Raw genomic sequence first — 15,457 nt, 5'->3', positions numbered from 1 at the left:
GTTAGTTACACTGCCCTATTCAGTGACTTCTCTTTAAAATATGTTATAAGGCTCTATTCATTCAATATTTGATATAAACAAAATGAAAATAAGCCAGAGGACAGAATCCACCTAATGAAATAAATTATAAATTGCTTACTGAACATTTTCTTAAGTATAACTACAAATAAAAACTTCTATAGCAAAGAGCAGTGTAGTATAGTAGTTAGAATATTGGCTGTGGAGCCCCAGGTTGCCTGGCTTCAAATCTTTCTCCTATTGCTTAGTAGCAGTGTAATTTTGGTTAAGTTATGTAACTTCTTTGGGCTTCAGTTTACCCATCCATAAAATAGAGATAATGATGGCAATACATTAATGTGAACGTTGGACAAGCTAATATTTTTACAGCACTTAGAAGAGTGACCCACACATCCTATGTATTATATGAGTATTATATAAATAATAACATAAATGACATACCTATGTAACTATCATACAACTTTTGAGTTTACTGCTTTACCCACAATTAATTCTGCAAAAACAGATTATTCCTGTCTTTGTATTGGTCTCAATTTTTCTTTTTGCTGGGTTGTTGTCCACAGTCATCCAAATCCATGTCGTGTGTGGCTGATTCCTCATAGTGAGAGTCTTGGTGTGAAGGAGAATTCTGCCTCCTTCAGAAGTAAAGGAACCAGATCCTCTCTCTAACTGTCCCTATTAGTACAGGCTCTGACAATTACCAGGCTTTCTCAATCAGTTTCTTGAACCTGCAAATTTGACCTTGGAAGAGTAACTAGATGTATGCACAGTTGAGAAATCGCACAAGAGCCATATCAGAGTCCTGAGGAGGCAGCTGCATAGAGGCTCCATCAGAGGTGGCCTCAGATACCTAAAGCAGTGGGATCAAGCAGTGCCGTTCTCACCTGAATGCTCAGACAGAGTGACCTGGCTGTCTTTTTGGTCCTTTGACTCTAGCCCATTTTACAAGTCTTATTCTGAAGTTTCTGCATCAATTTGTTCCATATCCTCATTTCTTTCTTTCTAAGTCATTCATTTTCTGCTCAGGTAACCCACAGATGGTTTCTGTTACCTGCAGCAAGGAACCCTGATAGACACCCCAGGTTATAATCCAAAGCTGATGTGATAATTGCAAAGAATTATCAGGCTCCATGTCTGCATTTCTCCACTGTAAAAACTGCCTTCACCACCTGTAGTCGTTTTGCTGGTAATTGTTACAGCATAGATTTGCTCAAATAAAGGAATTCCAGGAAATTGTACTGTCCTCCTATGCTTTACCTGTGATATTTCTACTCTTCCTTGTATTGCAAATACCCACTTTATTACACTCCTGCCAGGAAAAGAATTTTAGAGTCCACCTAGCCTCAGGTCCCACACATGAAGAAAATGTCAGTACAAGAGGTTCTCACCACTCAAAATATTTTTGAAACATCTATTACAATGCTCTTCAACAGAAATATACCCAGTAGTGAGATTGCTGAATCACATGGTAGTTCTATTTTTAATTTTTTGAGGAACTGCCAGTTTTCCACAATGGCTAAACTAATTTACATTCTCACCACCAGTGTGCATGGGTTCCCGTTCGTCTACATCCTTGACAACAACATCTTCCTCTTTTTGATCACAGCCATTCTAACAAGTGTGAGGTGATATCTCATTATGTTTTCAATTTGCATTTCCCTTATGATTAGTGATTTTGAGCATTTTTTAATATACCTGTTGACCTTTTGTATGTATTCTTCTGAAAAATGTCTATTTAGCTCCTTTGCCCATTTTTAATCAGGTTACTTATTTTCTTGCTAGATACTAACCCCTGAGATGTGTGGCTTGCAAATATTTTCTCTCATTGTGTAGGTTGTCTCTTCACTCTGTTGACTGTTTCTTTGGGTATGCAGAAGCTTTTTAGTTTAATGTAATTCCATTTGTCTATTTTCACTTTTGTTGCCTGTGCTTTGGGGGCCATATCCAAAACATCATTGCCCAGACCAATGTTATGGAGTTTTCTTCTGTGATTTCTTCTACCAGTTTTACAGTTTCAGGTCTTACATTGAAGTCTTAACCCATTTTGAGTTAATTTTTGCATATGGTGTGAGATAAAGGTCTTATTTCATTCCCCTGGATGTGAATATCCAGTTGTCCCAACACCATTTAAGGAAGAGACTGCCTTTCCCCATGTGTTCTTGGCACCTTTATCAAAAATAATCAATTAACTGTAAATGTGTGTATTTATTTCTGAGCTTTTTATTCTGCTCCATTGATCTATGTTTCTGTTTTAATGCCAGTACTCTTTTGATTACTGTAACTTTGTAGTATATTTTGGAGTCAAGTAGTGTGATGCCTCCAGCTTTGTTCTTTTTGCCCAAGATTGCTTTGGCAATTCGGAGTTATTTTTTATTCCATATGAATTTTATGGTTGCATTATCTGTTTCTGTGAAAAATAGCATTGGAATTTTGATAGGAATTGCATTGCATCTGTAGGACATTTTGACAATATGGACATCGTCATTTTGGACATTTTGACAATAGTAATTCTAATCCATGAGCATGGGACATATTTCCATTTATTTGTGCCTTCTTCAATTTCTTTCATCAGTGTTTTATAGTTTTCAGCATACAGGTCTTTCATCTCCTTGGTTAAATTTATTTCTACATATTTTTGTAGCTCTTATAAATGGCATTGTTTCCTTGATTTACTTTTAGGATGGTTCATTGTTAGTGTATAGAAATGCTATTCATATGTGTGTTGATTTTGTATCCTATGACTTTACTGAATTTGTTTATTCTAATGATTTTTTGGTAGAGCCTTTATGATTTCTTATATATAAAATTATGTCATTTGCAAACAATTTAACTTCTTCCTTTTTAATTTGGATCTCTTTTATTTCTTTCTCTTGCCTAATTGCTCTGGCTAGGACTTCCAGTACTATGTTAAATACAAGTGGCAAGAGTGGACATTCTGTCTTGTTCTGATCTTAAAGGGAAAGCTTTCAACTTTTCACCATTTAATATGATGTGAGCTGTGGGTTTGTCATATATGGCCTTTATTATGTTGAGGTACATTCCTTCTACACCTAATTTGTTGAGAGTTCTTGTGAAAGGCTGTTAAATTTTGTCAAATGCTTTTTATGCATGTATTGAGATGATCAAATGGTTTTTGTCCTTCATTCTGTTAAAGTGATGTGTGGTGAAAGATCCTGTTAATGTGCTATTATATTCAGTTTGCTAGTATTTTGTTGAGGATTTTTGTATCTTACGTTCATCAGAACATTCGTGTGTAACTTTTTATCTTGTAGTGTTCTTGTCTGGCTTTGGTATCTAGGTAATGCTGGCCTCATAAAATAAATTGGGAAGTATTCCCACTTCTCCAAATTTTTCAGAAGAGTTTGAGAAGGATTGGTATGACTTCTTTAAATGTTTGGTAGAATTCAGCAGTGAAGACTTTAGGTCCCAGGCTTTTCTTCAGTGGTAGAATTTTTATTACTGATCAGATTTCCTTACTTTTTATTGCTCTGTTCAGACTTTCTGTTTTTTTCATGTTTCAGTCTTGGTTAGTTGTATGTGCCTAGGAACTTCTCCATTTCTTCTAGGCTATCAAATTTCTTCTTCCTATAAGGACAGCAGTCAGATTGGATTAGGGCCTATCTTTGGGGCTTTATTTTAATTTAATCACCTCTTTAAAGGCTCTATATCCAAATGCAGCCACGTTCTGAAGTATTGAGGATTAGGGCTTCAGCATATGAATTTTGGGAAAGGACACAATTCAATTCATAACACCCGCTAAGATTTAGGGACTTTTCATGTTGCCAGGGCTGGAAGGTAGCTTGACCCTGGGTTCTCAGAACTGCCCTCTATCAATGCTGGCATCTCCTGAGACACCCCCTTTCCCTTCTGGTCTTTAGTAGTTAGCCCAGGTAGTATTAACCTGAGTTGTCCCTCATCTGTGACTACAAAGTGCCACACTGGGCCACTGAAAGTGCTGTGAGATGGGCTGAGGCTTCCCATCACTTCTTTGTGCCCCTCATTCTACTCCACCTGTGCTATATGGGCACAGAGGGACTTGATGAGTGTCTTAGTTTGTTTCGTGTTGCTGTAAAACAATACCTGAGACTGAATAATTTATAAAGAAAAGAGGTTTATTTAGCTCATGATTCTGTAGGCCAAGAAATTCAAGGATGTGGTCCCGGCTTCTGGCAAGGGATTTCATGCTGCATCACAGCACAGCAAAGAAAGTCCAAAGGAAAGTGGACACATGCAAAGAGGGCTAGAGAGGTATCCAGGCTCTTACAACAGCCCACTGTCTGGAGAACTAATCCATTCCTGGGAGAACTAATCCAGAGAGAGAACTCACTACCTCAGAACAGCACCAAGCCATTAAGGAGGGATCTACCCCCATTGCCCAAACATCTCCCACTGGGCCCCACCTCCCACTACTGCCACACCGGGAATCAAATCAACACCAGTTTTGTAAAGACAAACCATAACCAACTATGACAGTGAGGTCTCTCCGGTACATACTCCTGAGTCTCTCCTTGGAAATGAGGCACAGGTTCACTCTCCTCCCAAGATGACACAACTAATCTAGGGTGTTTGTCACCCACCCCTACCTCAGGGCTTGCTTGGAAGTGAGTACAGCAATCAGGATGCAGGGCCCCTTTCTCAAGCACTGACCACATCTAACTCTTGAACGTACTTCCTGTCTCACAACGGTAAACCCAACCCCCACCAAGCAGGACAATCTTTTTCAGTTTTGGGGGCTGGGAAGCTTTACTTTATTTGAACACATATTCTCCCAAGCATAGTGTCTGTGCCTCAGTCTTTTCCATGGCCTTGAATCTTTTGAAACTCAAAACTCACATTGTCTTCTTTTTTTCCCCTGCTTGTGCCAGAAATTTCCTCAAGGCAATAAATGCAAAATGGTTCACTGATTGTGTAAGAGTAGGGCTAGAGTGAAAAGAAATGTGGCTGGGAAAATACAGCATTATTTCAAAATCTTACCCTGCCATATTTAGTTGCTGCTTTAGCTAGTGAAATTACACCTAGCAGATAGTGTGGCCTCACAAAGGATCCCTTCATCAGTGGAACACACTCTTGCGCTGTCTGCCCAAAGGAGAAGTTGGAACCAGGTAGATCCACAGTCTCCTCCCCATTACCCCATGAGTAGCCCAACTGGCCAGTGTTGGGTCTTCAGATTGTGACCACAGAAGACCAAATAATTGACTGGTCAGAAATGCCAACCCCCTTAAGGCAGTGTTCTGAATAACTACTAATTGTCTTTATCTCATCGTTATGTTGTTAAAATGTCACAGTGACTCAATGATTTAAAATTTCTAACCGTTCATTATAAAAGATAGCCCTATAGTTGAAAATACAGTATTGCCATATTTTCCATATTAAGAAGCAAATTTCTTAAAAGCTGGTAAATTTCTTATTGTGTAGAGTTGGCAAGGTTTTAGCATAGGTCAGCTCCAGCTTTTTCTCCTGTTTAATCAGAAGTGAAAGTTTGTGTTTCTTATGTTTCTTAACTATAACCTTTTTTTTTTGAAAAGCAAAATACATGAATATTTGATATGGATATGAAAATACCCTTTCCCTAAAAGCAGAAGTATAGTCTATTCAGACAAAGTAAGAGATCATGAGAGTAATGAAATACCTACATAACAATGCACTTGTACCGCGAACTTAAAAAAAGATATATCGTGTATAGAAACCACAGATAAGCAGATGTACGAAACCAAGCAAAAATGAGAATTTTGAATTAGAGTCACGAGTAAACTGAAATCATTACTTTTCATTTTTGTAAAACTTCAAGACATTTATTATTAATTTTTTACTTTATACTTAATTTTTTTTATTTCAGTAACAATATATGCTGATTTATAATTTACTATATGCTAAATTACTTTATAAACTTTCCTGTACTTTATAAATGTAAGGTATTAGTTTTATTATTCTCAAAGAAAGACCTACAACGGAAGTATTGAAAATCTTTACATTCCTGATATACCGTGATCAACTTCAATATGAAAAGCCTTGCTTATATACAGGCGAATCTTTTCTATCTCTGGGCAGGGAGAAAAAAACAACAACAAAAAACACCAACAACAACCCTTAATGTCCTTTAACAAACACAGATTCAAAATGTCCTGATTACATCTTTAAAATTAAGTCAAATATTTTCATCCCAAATCAATTCTGTTCTTTTAAATAATATTTTCCCTTCATTTCTAATAAAAGTTTATAAGGGCAAGATTCAAAAGTGATGTTTCTGACCTTTTTATATATCAATAGTAAGAAAGTTATAGGAGCTAATTTCACTTCATATTAAACCACTTATAGATTTGGCATTAATTTTAACTTGCTAAAGTACAAGAGTTTTTATAATAACGATGTAAGTCTTTCTCAAATAAAATTTTCAAGTTTCATAAAATTATTTGTCTCAGCTAGTTAATTCAACTGGTTTTAGCCATCTCTGTTTCCAAGAGGAGAGAATCAAGGAAGAAAATAGTTCTACAATCAAATACTATATATCCAATCCCATTAGCCTCTCAAAAAAAAAAAAAGACTGTATGAAGTTGGCTACCTTAACCCCTGCCTTAAACAGCACAATATCCATCATTAAACCCCTCAGCCTCAATTCTCCCTTTTCTGTTTTTGTCCCAGGAACTTTATCACCCTGAATCTATCTACAATATCCTCCCCTATCTCACACATCCAAATGGTTCATTGTATTTTATCTGTACCCCTCTTGAAGTACTTCTTCATTTTGCCGTTGCATTACAATCATTATTAAACATGCCTTTCTCCTTTACTAGGTAAAAAAAGCTCCTTTTGGTTGATAGCCAGTTCGAATACGTCTCCCCGCACACTGCTGGCATGATGAGTGAATGAATGATTGAATGAATGAATGAATAAATAAATAAATAAAATATTTAACATATATTCCATTAAGTAAAAGGCATATAATATAATATCAGTACACATTTGTAATTAAGATGCAATGAGACGAGTGAGTTATAAAAATTACAGTACAGTAAACAATAAATAAAAACATCTTTAAAAGTATTTAGGAGACTTTATTTGTTCAAACTTGGATAACGCACGTCCTTCTCATTGAGATGCTGCTTCCTCATTGGTTTGGGCTGAAATATGAGTGCAATTTCCTGTCCCCTCAGCAGTGTTGGTTTCTCTTCTTGACTTGATGCAGGCACAGATTTATCAAGCTCCTCGGTCAACAAACACATCACCAGAAGAAACATGGGTAAGTATAAGATTAAAAAATAAAATAAGATTTTGAAGTAGGTAACATGCTTTAGCATAATTGTCAGCGATGTTCACAACATTCTACCTGGTTTAGGCTGTATAAATGTAGTAATGCAAACCATTATAAGAGAGAAAGAAATGAGGAAGACACATGGTTTCCTCTACTTTGAGCAGTGGTAAAGGGCCAAACTTTAAATTTAGAACTAATTAGGTAAAACTATAGATACAGGAAAAGGGGGTTGTTCATACTTTATTTTCTTTTCAGGAAACAGTGCTTTGGCAAACTTCATTCAGTATTTAGGAAGAAACCTACCAGCCCCTGGCCTTAGAGCTATCTGGCACCAATCCCTCATCTGTACAATGGTCCAGTAAATACCTTTTATATCCATCAGAAAAAAAGTGATATTAGGAAGGAATATTTCCAGTATTAATAAATGTCAAGTAATAATTATTAGTTAATAAGTGACTACCACAGTGCCTGAAATATATAGTAGAGTCTTAATAAGTAACTATTAAACTGATAAATGAAAGCAAGCATTTTCTATAACACTGTAGGAAAATATTGTACTTTTGGTCATCGTCATCAATGATTTGTACTATTTTTAGAGCTGTTCAAGAATAGATGTACTTTAATATACTGTACATTGTCTTTTTTGACATCTGGTAAAAATTTAAAAATTAAAAACTCATCAAAATTTCTCAGTGCTGGTTCTAAAAATATTTTTCTCAAAATTTGATTAAAGGAGCCAAAATAATATCTGAAAAGATATATGAATACTGTAATAGGAATTATATACAGTATTCCACTAAAGTCTCAGATCTACTCAAATTAAATGAACAACTATTATCTGCAGAGCCTAGTATTATACGTGAAGTGTTACCATACAAATTACACTCTGAGCACCTCCAGCTTTTCTGCTATGCTCTGGCTAGATGGCTAAAGATGATTTCTTTTCAGGAAATGTAGGGGACAGCACACAGATTGGTGCAGACTACCAATGTCATTAGAACAATATTACTAGCTAACGTACAGTGAATGCCTCCCATGTGCTAGGAACTTTGCTTCATATGTCATTTCATTTAACCCTTACAACAATGTTAGAAACTGGGTACTAACTTACACATGTGAAAACAGGAACTTAGGTGAAGAAACACAAATGGGCCCAGAGTGCTGCTGAGAGGCGTTCGAATTGTCTCCAGAGCCCACGCTCATAACCACAAGCCTGCACTGCCTCTGCGTCACTACAGAGAAGAGTGCCTCTGTCTGCTTCATCAACCCATCCTGTCTTGTGGTTAAGTCAAGGCAGGAAATGCTTTTACAGCTAGAGAAATGTATTCCATTGAAAACTTTATAAACCTTTCTAAAAATCATTTTTTTCATTTAATCTATCATACCATTTTTAAAGAAAATGATGCCTATGTATTGAGTAACACGGACAAAGGAGGAAGAGGTACACGCTGCCCATTACCCAACTTTCTAGGTCCTGGTCTTAAGGGAGAATGTTTTCATGGTTCAGGTGTTCTCACCAAGACACATGAGCCTGGTGTTGGACGTGTTGTGTGTGCATCAGAGTCCCAACCACGGGGGCTGATTCAATCCTTCCTGCATCTCAGACATTACTGTAGTGTCCTTTTCCTACTTCAATTATATCCTTTAGAAGTTTCTTTAGTGGGGATTTTGGATGTAAATGTTCTCAGTGGTAGTTCATCTGAAAATGTCATAATTCTTGCTCTGGTCCTTGAAATTTAGTTCTGTTGAGCATGTAACTATAGGATGACATCTATTTTCTTAGCAATTTGGAACTTTTAATCTTCTGCTGTCTGTTATTGCTGTTAAGAAGTCTTTTGTCCGTCTAAATTCCATTCTTCGTAGGTAGTCCATGTTTCCTCTCTGGCTGTTTTTTCCTTAATCTTTGGTGAACTGCAATTTTATTGCGATGTGTCTAAGTATAGGTTTCCATTTTTGTGTTTTTAATCCTATTTGGGATTTTCTAAGCTTCATAAATCTGCCGATTCCATGAGGATTGAAGATACATGAGGATTCTTCATCCATCCTCAGGATTCCTTCATCAGTTCTAGAAAGCTCATTATCTTTGTGACTATTGCCATTTCAACATTCTCTCTTTTCAATCTTTATGGAATTCCAATTATGTATATGCTACCCTTTTTGCCTTTTCTCCGTATCTCTTTTATATTTTCCCATGTCTTTAACATGCTGATAATTTTGTGTTATTTCTTTATCTCTATCTTGCAATGTACTAATTTTCTCTTCAGCTGGATCTAATCGGTTGGTTAGTCCCTGTGTTTATTTTTAAATTTAAATTATTATATTTTTTATTTTTAGAAAGTCTTTTTCAATCTTTCTAAAAATATGGCTTGGCATTTTTTAATCTCTTTCTTCTTACTCATGTGTTTAAATCCCTCCTTTTGTTTCTTTAAACATATTAAACATACTTATTTTGTGTTTTATATATATTAATTTTATCTCTAAAGTTTAGTGGATTTGGTTTACTTTGTTGTTTCTGCTCAATCTCACACGTAGTTGCTTATTTCTCTCTCTGTGTGTACGTGTGTGTGTGTGTGTGTGTGTGTGTGAATAAGGTCATATTTGTTAGAACTCTATCTGTAGGATTTTTTGAGGCCCGAGTTAAAGAGGACTTGTTCAAGGGGGAATCTGTGTCTACTTCTTCCAGGAGCCTAGAATTTATTTTTTCATATATAGTTAACCTTTATTTTTGGTGAAGTTATTTTCATAATTAGGTAAATTATTTATTTATTGTTTTGTTTCTCTCAATTACATTTTATATATGAGGATAGAAATAAAATCAAATTTCTTAGGAAGGCATATGCGTTCCATCTGCAGGTAAAACAGATGTTTGTTTGTCAAGATGCTCTACATGCCATCTCACACAGCCTTTCTATTCCACTCTTTAATGTTTTCATTGCAATACAATACACATGCAGCAACATGCACATATCCTAAGTGTACAGCTTGATGCATTTCTACAAACTGAGAATGCTCATGGAACCAGCCACCCCTATCAAGAAATAGAACATTACCAAATCTCAGAAGTCCTCCTCATGCCATCTTCCAGCAGTACCCAGCCTTTCCCCAGAGGTAGCCACTACCCAGACTCCTAACAGCATAGATTAACTTTGCCTGGTTTGTATCAGATAATACATACTCTTTTGTGTCTTTTTTTTAATCACTCAGCATTAGTGATCTCCAAACCATGTGATTGAAGCAATAATGCATGTTATTAATAATAATTATTATAATTATATAATAAATATAATTATTATATAATAAATATTAATAATATTAATTATAATAATGTGATTGTAGCAATAATTTATTCATCTTCATTGAGGTGTAGATTTCAATGGTGTTACTATATCCCAATTTACTCATCTATTATACTGCTAGTGGGCATTCCAGTTAGGGGATATTACAAGTAGTGTTACTGTGAATATCCTAATTCTAGTACCTGTCTTTTGGTTAACATATGTATGTATTTATGTTGAACAAATACCTAGAGGTGGAATTGCTGGATCATATGGCATGCATAAGTGCCTAATGGTTTTTTAATCAACAGCATATGAGTCAAGGTGTTCTATTTCCTTCCTAACACTTGATATTTTGTCTTATTTTCATTTTATTTATTCTGTTGGGTGTGTAGTGGTATATCATTTTAATTTTAGTTTGAATTCCTCTAATAACTAATGAAGTTGAGCATGTAGGTTGGCCTGAAGTTTGCAGGATCAAACTAATAATGTAGACCCAGACCTAGTTTCCAAGTGAGGACCCCACAGGCCACAACTACCTAGGGTAGAATTTTTTATTGCAACTCCTCACAGAAACCAAGCAGAGGTAGGGAAATTGCCATCTTTTCTCTACTGTCTGCAAGTGTCTGTGGAATTTATTTTATTTAGTTTATTTTCTAGTTCACCCTTTCTCTGACAGCAGAGGTTCCTGGATCCCATGTGTTTGGGATGGTCAAGGACCCCTTCTTACCTGCATAGGCCCAAGTTTTGTCTCTAGTTTCTCTGATCCCTAGTGAGTTCCTCCAGATCTACATATGTCTTCAGACCATCCAGAGCTCCAGGGCTCACTCACCTCCCTGATAGCAGCTCCCACCTCCTTTTTTCCAACACAAATTTTTCCCCCCTTTGGAAGCTTCCCCATTTATTTAAAAGGCTGTTTTTCACATTTTATTCCCGTTTTTTTAGGTTGATAAAGCTAAAAGGTTTCAGGAGTTTTAGTTACCTGTTTAAGAGTGAAATATGATATATTCTCCCATATGGCTTACTCTGCTAGTAGAATTCTTGTGACTGGTGATGGCAGGTCTTTTTGTGCTCAGGATTCATCAACAGTTGGGAGGGAGTGATTCTGGTGCCCTGAATGGTGTTTCTAGAAAGCTTTCTGTGAAGGTATTCACCACGTAAATAATCTCAGCCACCAGTAGGCCTCAGCAGCAGACGGATATAGACGAAGTATTTCTCTACTCCAGTATGGAGAGAAGGATGGAACCTTTACTCTTACGTGAATCTATGACATCATAGCTTTAAAAAGACACTAACCTCTTAAACTATCAGATATAAAGGTGGAAATTAATGATTCCAAGATTTCACCCAGCATGAGAACATTCTGTCCTCTCATTTATAAAAGTATAAGAAAAATAAAGTGAGTTAGTCTACAAAGGAAATAAAAAGATAAACAGAAGTAGGATTGTCTAGTTATATGCTAAGGCTTAACAAACTGCTACATTTTAAAATTCTAAAACTTTATTGTATTTCTATTATAGTATTTCTTTGGATTATAAGGTGATTTTTGAAAGTGCCATACACCTATATTGCATAAGAAATTAGAAATTTGAAATAATATAACCATACAGTTGATCACACATGCAAAAGTATTTACCAATCACAGACAAATAACAGAATTTTTTGTCTTTAGCTGCTAAAATGACTTTTTAACTTGAGTTTTGTGTTCTTGGGTTATGTCCATTGAGAAATATAATTCGCTCTAATCTAACATGCCTCAGGTAATTCTTACCTGATATAAGTAAAATATCTTGACTTGATTTTATTTACTGAAGTCAGTAAGATAATTTTCCCACTTTAAACACCTTCACTGTAACTTAATGCCTTTTCTTATTTTATTTTATTATTATTATACTTTAAGTTTTAGGGTGCATGTGCACAATGTGCAGGTTTGTTACATATGTATACATGTGCCATGTTGGTGTGCTGCACCCATTAACTCATCATTTAGCATTAGGTATATCTCCTAATGCTGTCCCTCCCCCATCCCCCCACCCCACAACAGTCCCCAGAGTGTGATGTTCTCCTTCCTGTGTCCATGTGTTCTCATTGTTCAATTCCCACCTATGAGTGAGAACATGCGGTGTTTGGTTTTTTTGTCCTTGCGATAGTTTACTGAGAATGAAAATTTCCAATTTCATCCATGTCCCTACAAAGGACATGAACTCATCATTTTTTATGGCTGCATAGTATTCCATGGTGTATATGTGCCACATTTTCTTAATCCAGTCTATTGTTATTGGACATTTGGGTTGGTTCCAAGTCTTTACTATTGTGAATAGTGCTGCAATAAACATACGTGTGCATGTGTCTTTATAGCAGCATGATTTGTAGTCCTTTGGGTATATACCCAGTAATGGGAAGTGTGGCGATTCCTCAGGGATCTAGAACTTAATGCATTTTCAATATCTTCAATAAATTAAACAAAAAGGGATTATTTCAAAATCATGATTGTAATGAAGTCATGCATCTTAAACATCTAAACAATTTTAATTCATCTTTCATTACAGAAGGAAAGGAATTTTAAAAGGAAATACCAATCTCCGTGAAAACAAAGCCTTGTATATTCATGTTTGCACCAATCTACTGAGATTTATGAAGAAAAACAAATTGCGGACAACTCTCTATGTACACTTACAAATGCCTCAGTTGATTCTTGTGGGCTGTTTGTCAGCGTTCTGTGATAATGAACACATGGACTTCTGTTTATTAAATTCAGTTGACCCCTTTAGCCAATTGCCAGGAGCCTGGATTTTTACTTCCAACTGCTGATATCTGTGTAAAAATTGATCTACATCCACCCTTTAAAAGCATTGATGAATTAATTAGAACTTTAGACACCAACAAAAAATTGAAAAAGAATTCTCAGTAAAAGAGAATTCGATGTTCAAAACAAACTACAACGAGACAAGACTTTTCTGTTTACTTTCTAAGAACTAATATAATTGCTACCTTAAAAAGAAAAAAATGAACAGCACATGTATTGAAGAACAGCATGACCTGGATCACTATTTGTTTCCCATTGTTTACATCTTTGTGATTATAGTCAGCATTCCAGCCAATATTGGATCTCTGTGTGTGTCTTTCCTGCAAGCAAAGAAGGAAAGTGAACTAGGAATTTACCTCTTCAGTTTGTCACTATCAGATTTACTCTATGCATTAACTCTCCCTTTATGGATTGATTATACTTGGAATAAAGACAACTGGACTTTCTCTCCTGCCTTGTGCAAAGGGAGTGCTTTTCTCATGTACATGAATTTTTACAGCAGCACAGCATTCCTCACCTGCATTGCTGTTGATCGGTATTTGGCTGTTGTCTACCCTTTGAAGTTTTTTTTCCTAAGGACAAGAAGATTTGCACTCATGGTCAGCCTGTCCATCTGGATATTGGAAACCATCTTCAATGCTGTCATGTTGTGGGAAGATGAAACAGTTGTTGAATATTGCGATGCCAAGAAGTCTAATTTTACTTTATGCTATGACAAATACCCTTTAGAGAAATGGCAAATCAACCTCAACTTGTTCAGGACGTGTACAGGCTATGCAATACCTTTGGTCACCATCCTGATCTGCAACCGGAAAGTCTACCAAGCTGTGCAGCACAATAAAGCCACGGAAAACAAGGAAAAGAAGAGAATCATAAAACTACTTGTCAGCATCACAGTTACTTTTGTCTTATGCTTTACTCCCTTTCATGTGATGTTGCTGATTCGCTGCATTTTAGAGCATGCTGTGAACTTCGAAGACCACAGCAAGTCTGGGAAGCGAACTTACACAATGTATAGAATCACGGTTGCATTAACAAGTTTAAATTGTGTTGCTGATCCAATTCTGTACTGTTTTGTAACCGAAACAGGAAGATATGATATGTGGAATATATTAAAATTCTGCACTGGGAGGTGTAATACATCACAAAGACAAAGAAAACGCATACTTTCTGTGTCTACAAAAGATACTATGGAATTAGAGGTCCTTGAGTAGAACCAAGGATGTTTTGAAGGGAAGGGAGGTTTAAGTTATGCATTATTATATCATCAAGATTACATTTTGAAAAGGAAATCTAGCATGTGAGGGGACTAAGTGTTCTCAGAGTGATATTTTAATCCAGTTCAATAAAAATATCTTAAAACTGCATTGTACAGCTCCCTCCCTGAGTTTTATTAAATGATGTATATTAAACAAAGATCAATATTTTCTTAATGACTCAGGGTCTTTATTGTTAATGCCAATTGTTTTTGTATCTGTGCTATAATCCCTTAGAGTCAGTAAAGTATGTAGGACTGTTTCTTCCTTTGTGTCTGGGTTTTATGATTTTTCTCACTCTTTCTTTGGACTCCAGGGTATCAGCCATCAGTTCTCCTAATTTTGTGTACCGGTCTCCAACAACCCCAGCTACTGAATACTGCTTCTAATCTCATTCATTAACAAATATTTATTTTTTATCTTGTATAAAATAACTGCTTTATTGACACAAAATTTACGTAAGTTAAAATTCAGCTTTGTAATGTGTACAATTCAGTGATTTTTTGTATATTCACAGAGCTGTGCAACCATCACCACACTCGAAAAATTTTCATCACCCACCAAACAAATCTTATACTCTTAGCAGTCGCTCCCTGTTCTCCCGTCCATGCCAGTTACTAATTTACTTTCTGTCTCTAAGGATTTTCATATTCTGAACATTTCATATAAACAGAATTATACAATATGTGGCCTATTGTGACGTATTTCACTTAGTATAATGGTTTAAAGTTTTATCCATGTGTAGAATGTATCAGCACTTCATTTCTTTTTATGGCCTGATAGTATTCTGTTGCATGGTTGTACCACATTTTGTTTGTCTAATCACTTGGCTTCATTAACAAATATTTATTGA

General features: G+C 35.9%; 1 protein-coding gene across 1 annotated transcript; it reads left to right on the top strand.

The window, feature by feature from the left end:
• Positions 1 to 7,167: 7,167 nt before the first annotated feature.
• GPR65 (G protein-coupled receptor 65) lies at positions 7,168 to 14,775 on the top strand. Its single transcript, XM_003260853.2, has 2 exons — positions 7,168 to 7,255; positions 13,092 to 14,775. Exon 2 carries the CDS (start codon positions 13,549 to 13,551, stop codon positions 14,560 to 14,562), a length of 1,014 nt encoding a protein of 337 aa, XP_003260901.1. The 5' UTR covers positions 7,168 to 7,255; positions 13,092 to 13,548; the 3' UTR covers positions 14,563 to 14,775.
• Positions 14,776 to 15,457: the final 682 nt, after the last annotated feature.

This window comes from Nomascus leucogenys, chromosome 22a (assembly GCF_006542625.1).
Source record: "Nomascus leucogenys isolate Asia chromosome 22a, Asia_NLE_v1, whole genome shotgun sequence".
NCBI classification, from domain to species: domain Eukaryota; kingdom Metazoa; phylum Chordata; class Mammalia; order Primates; family Hylobatidae; genus Nomascus; species Nomascus leucogenys.
This window is presented reverse-complemented; position numbering and strand designations above follow the sequence as displayed.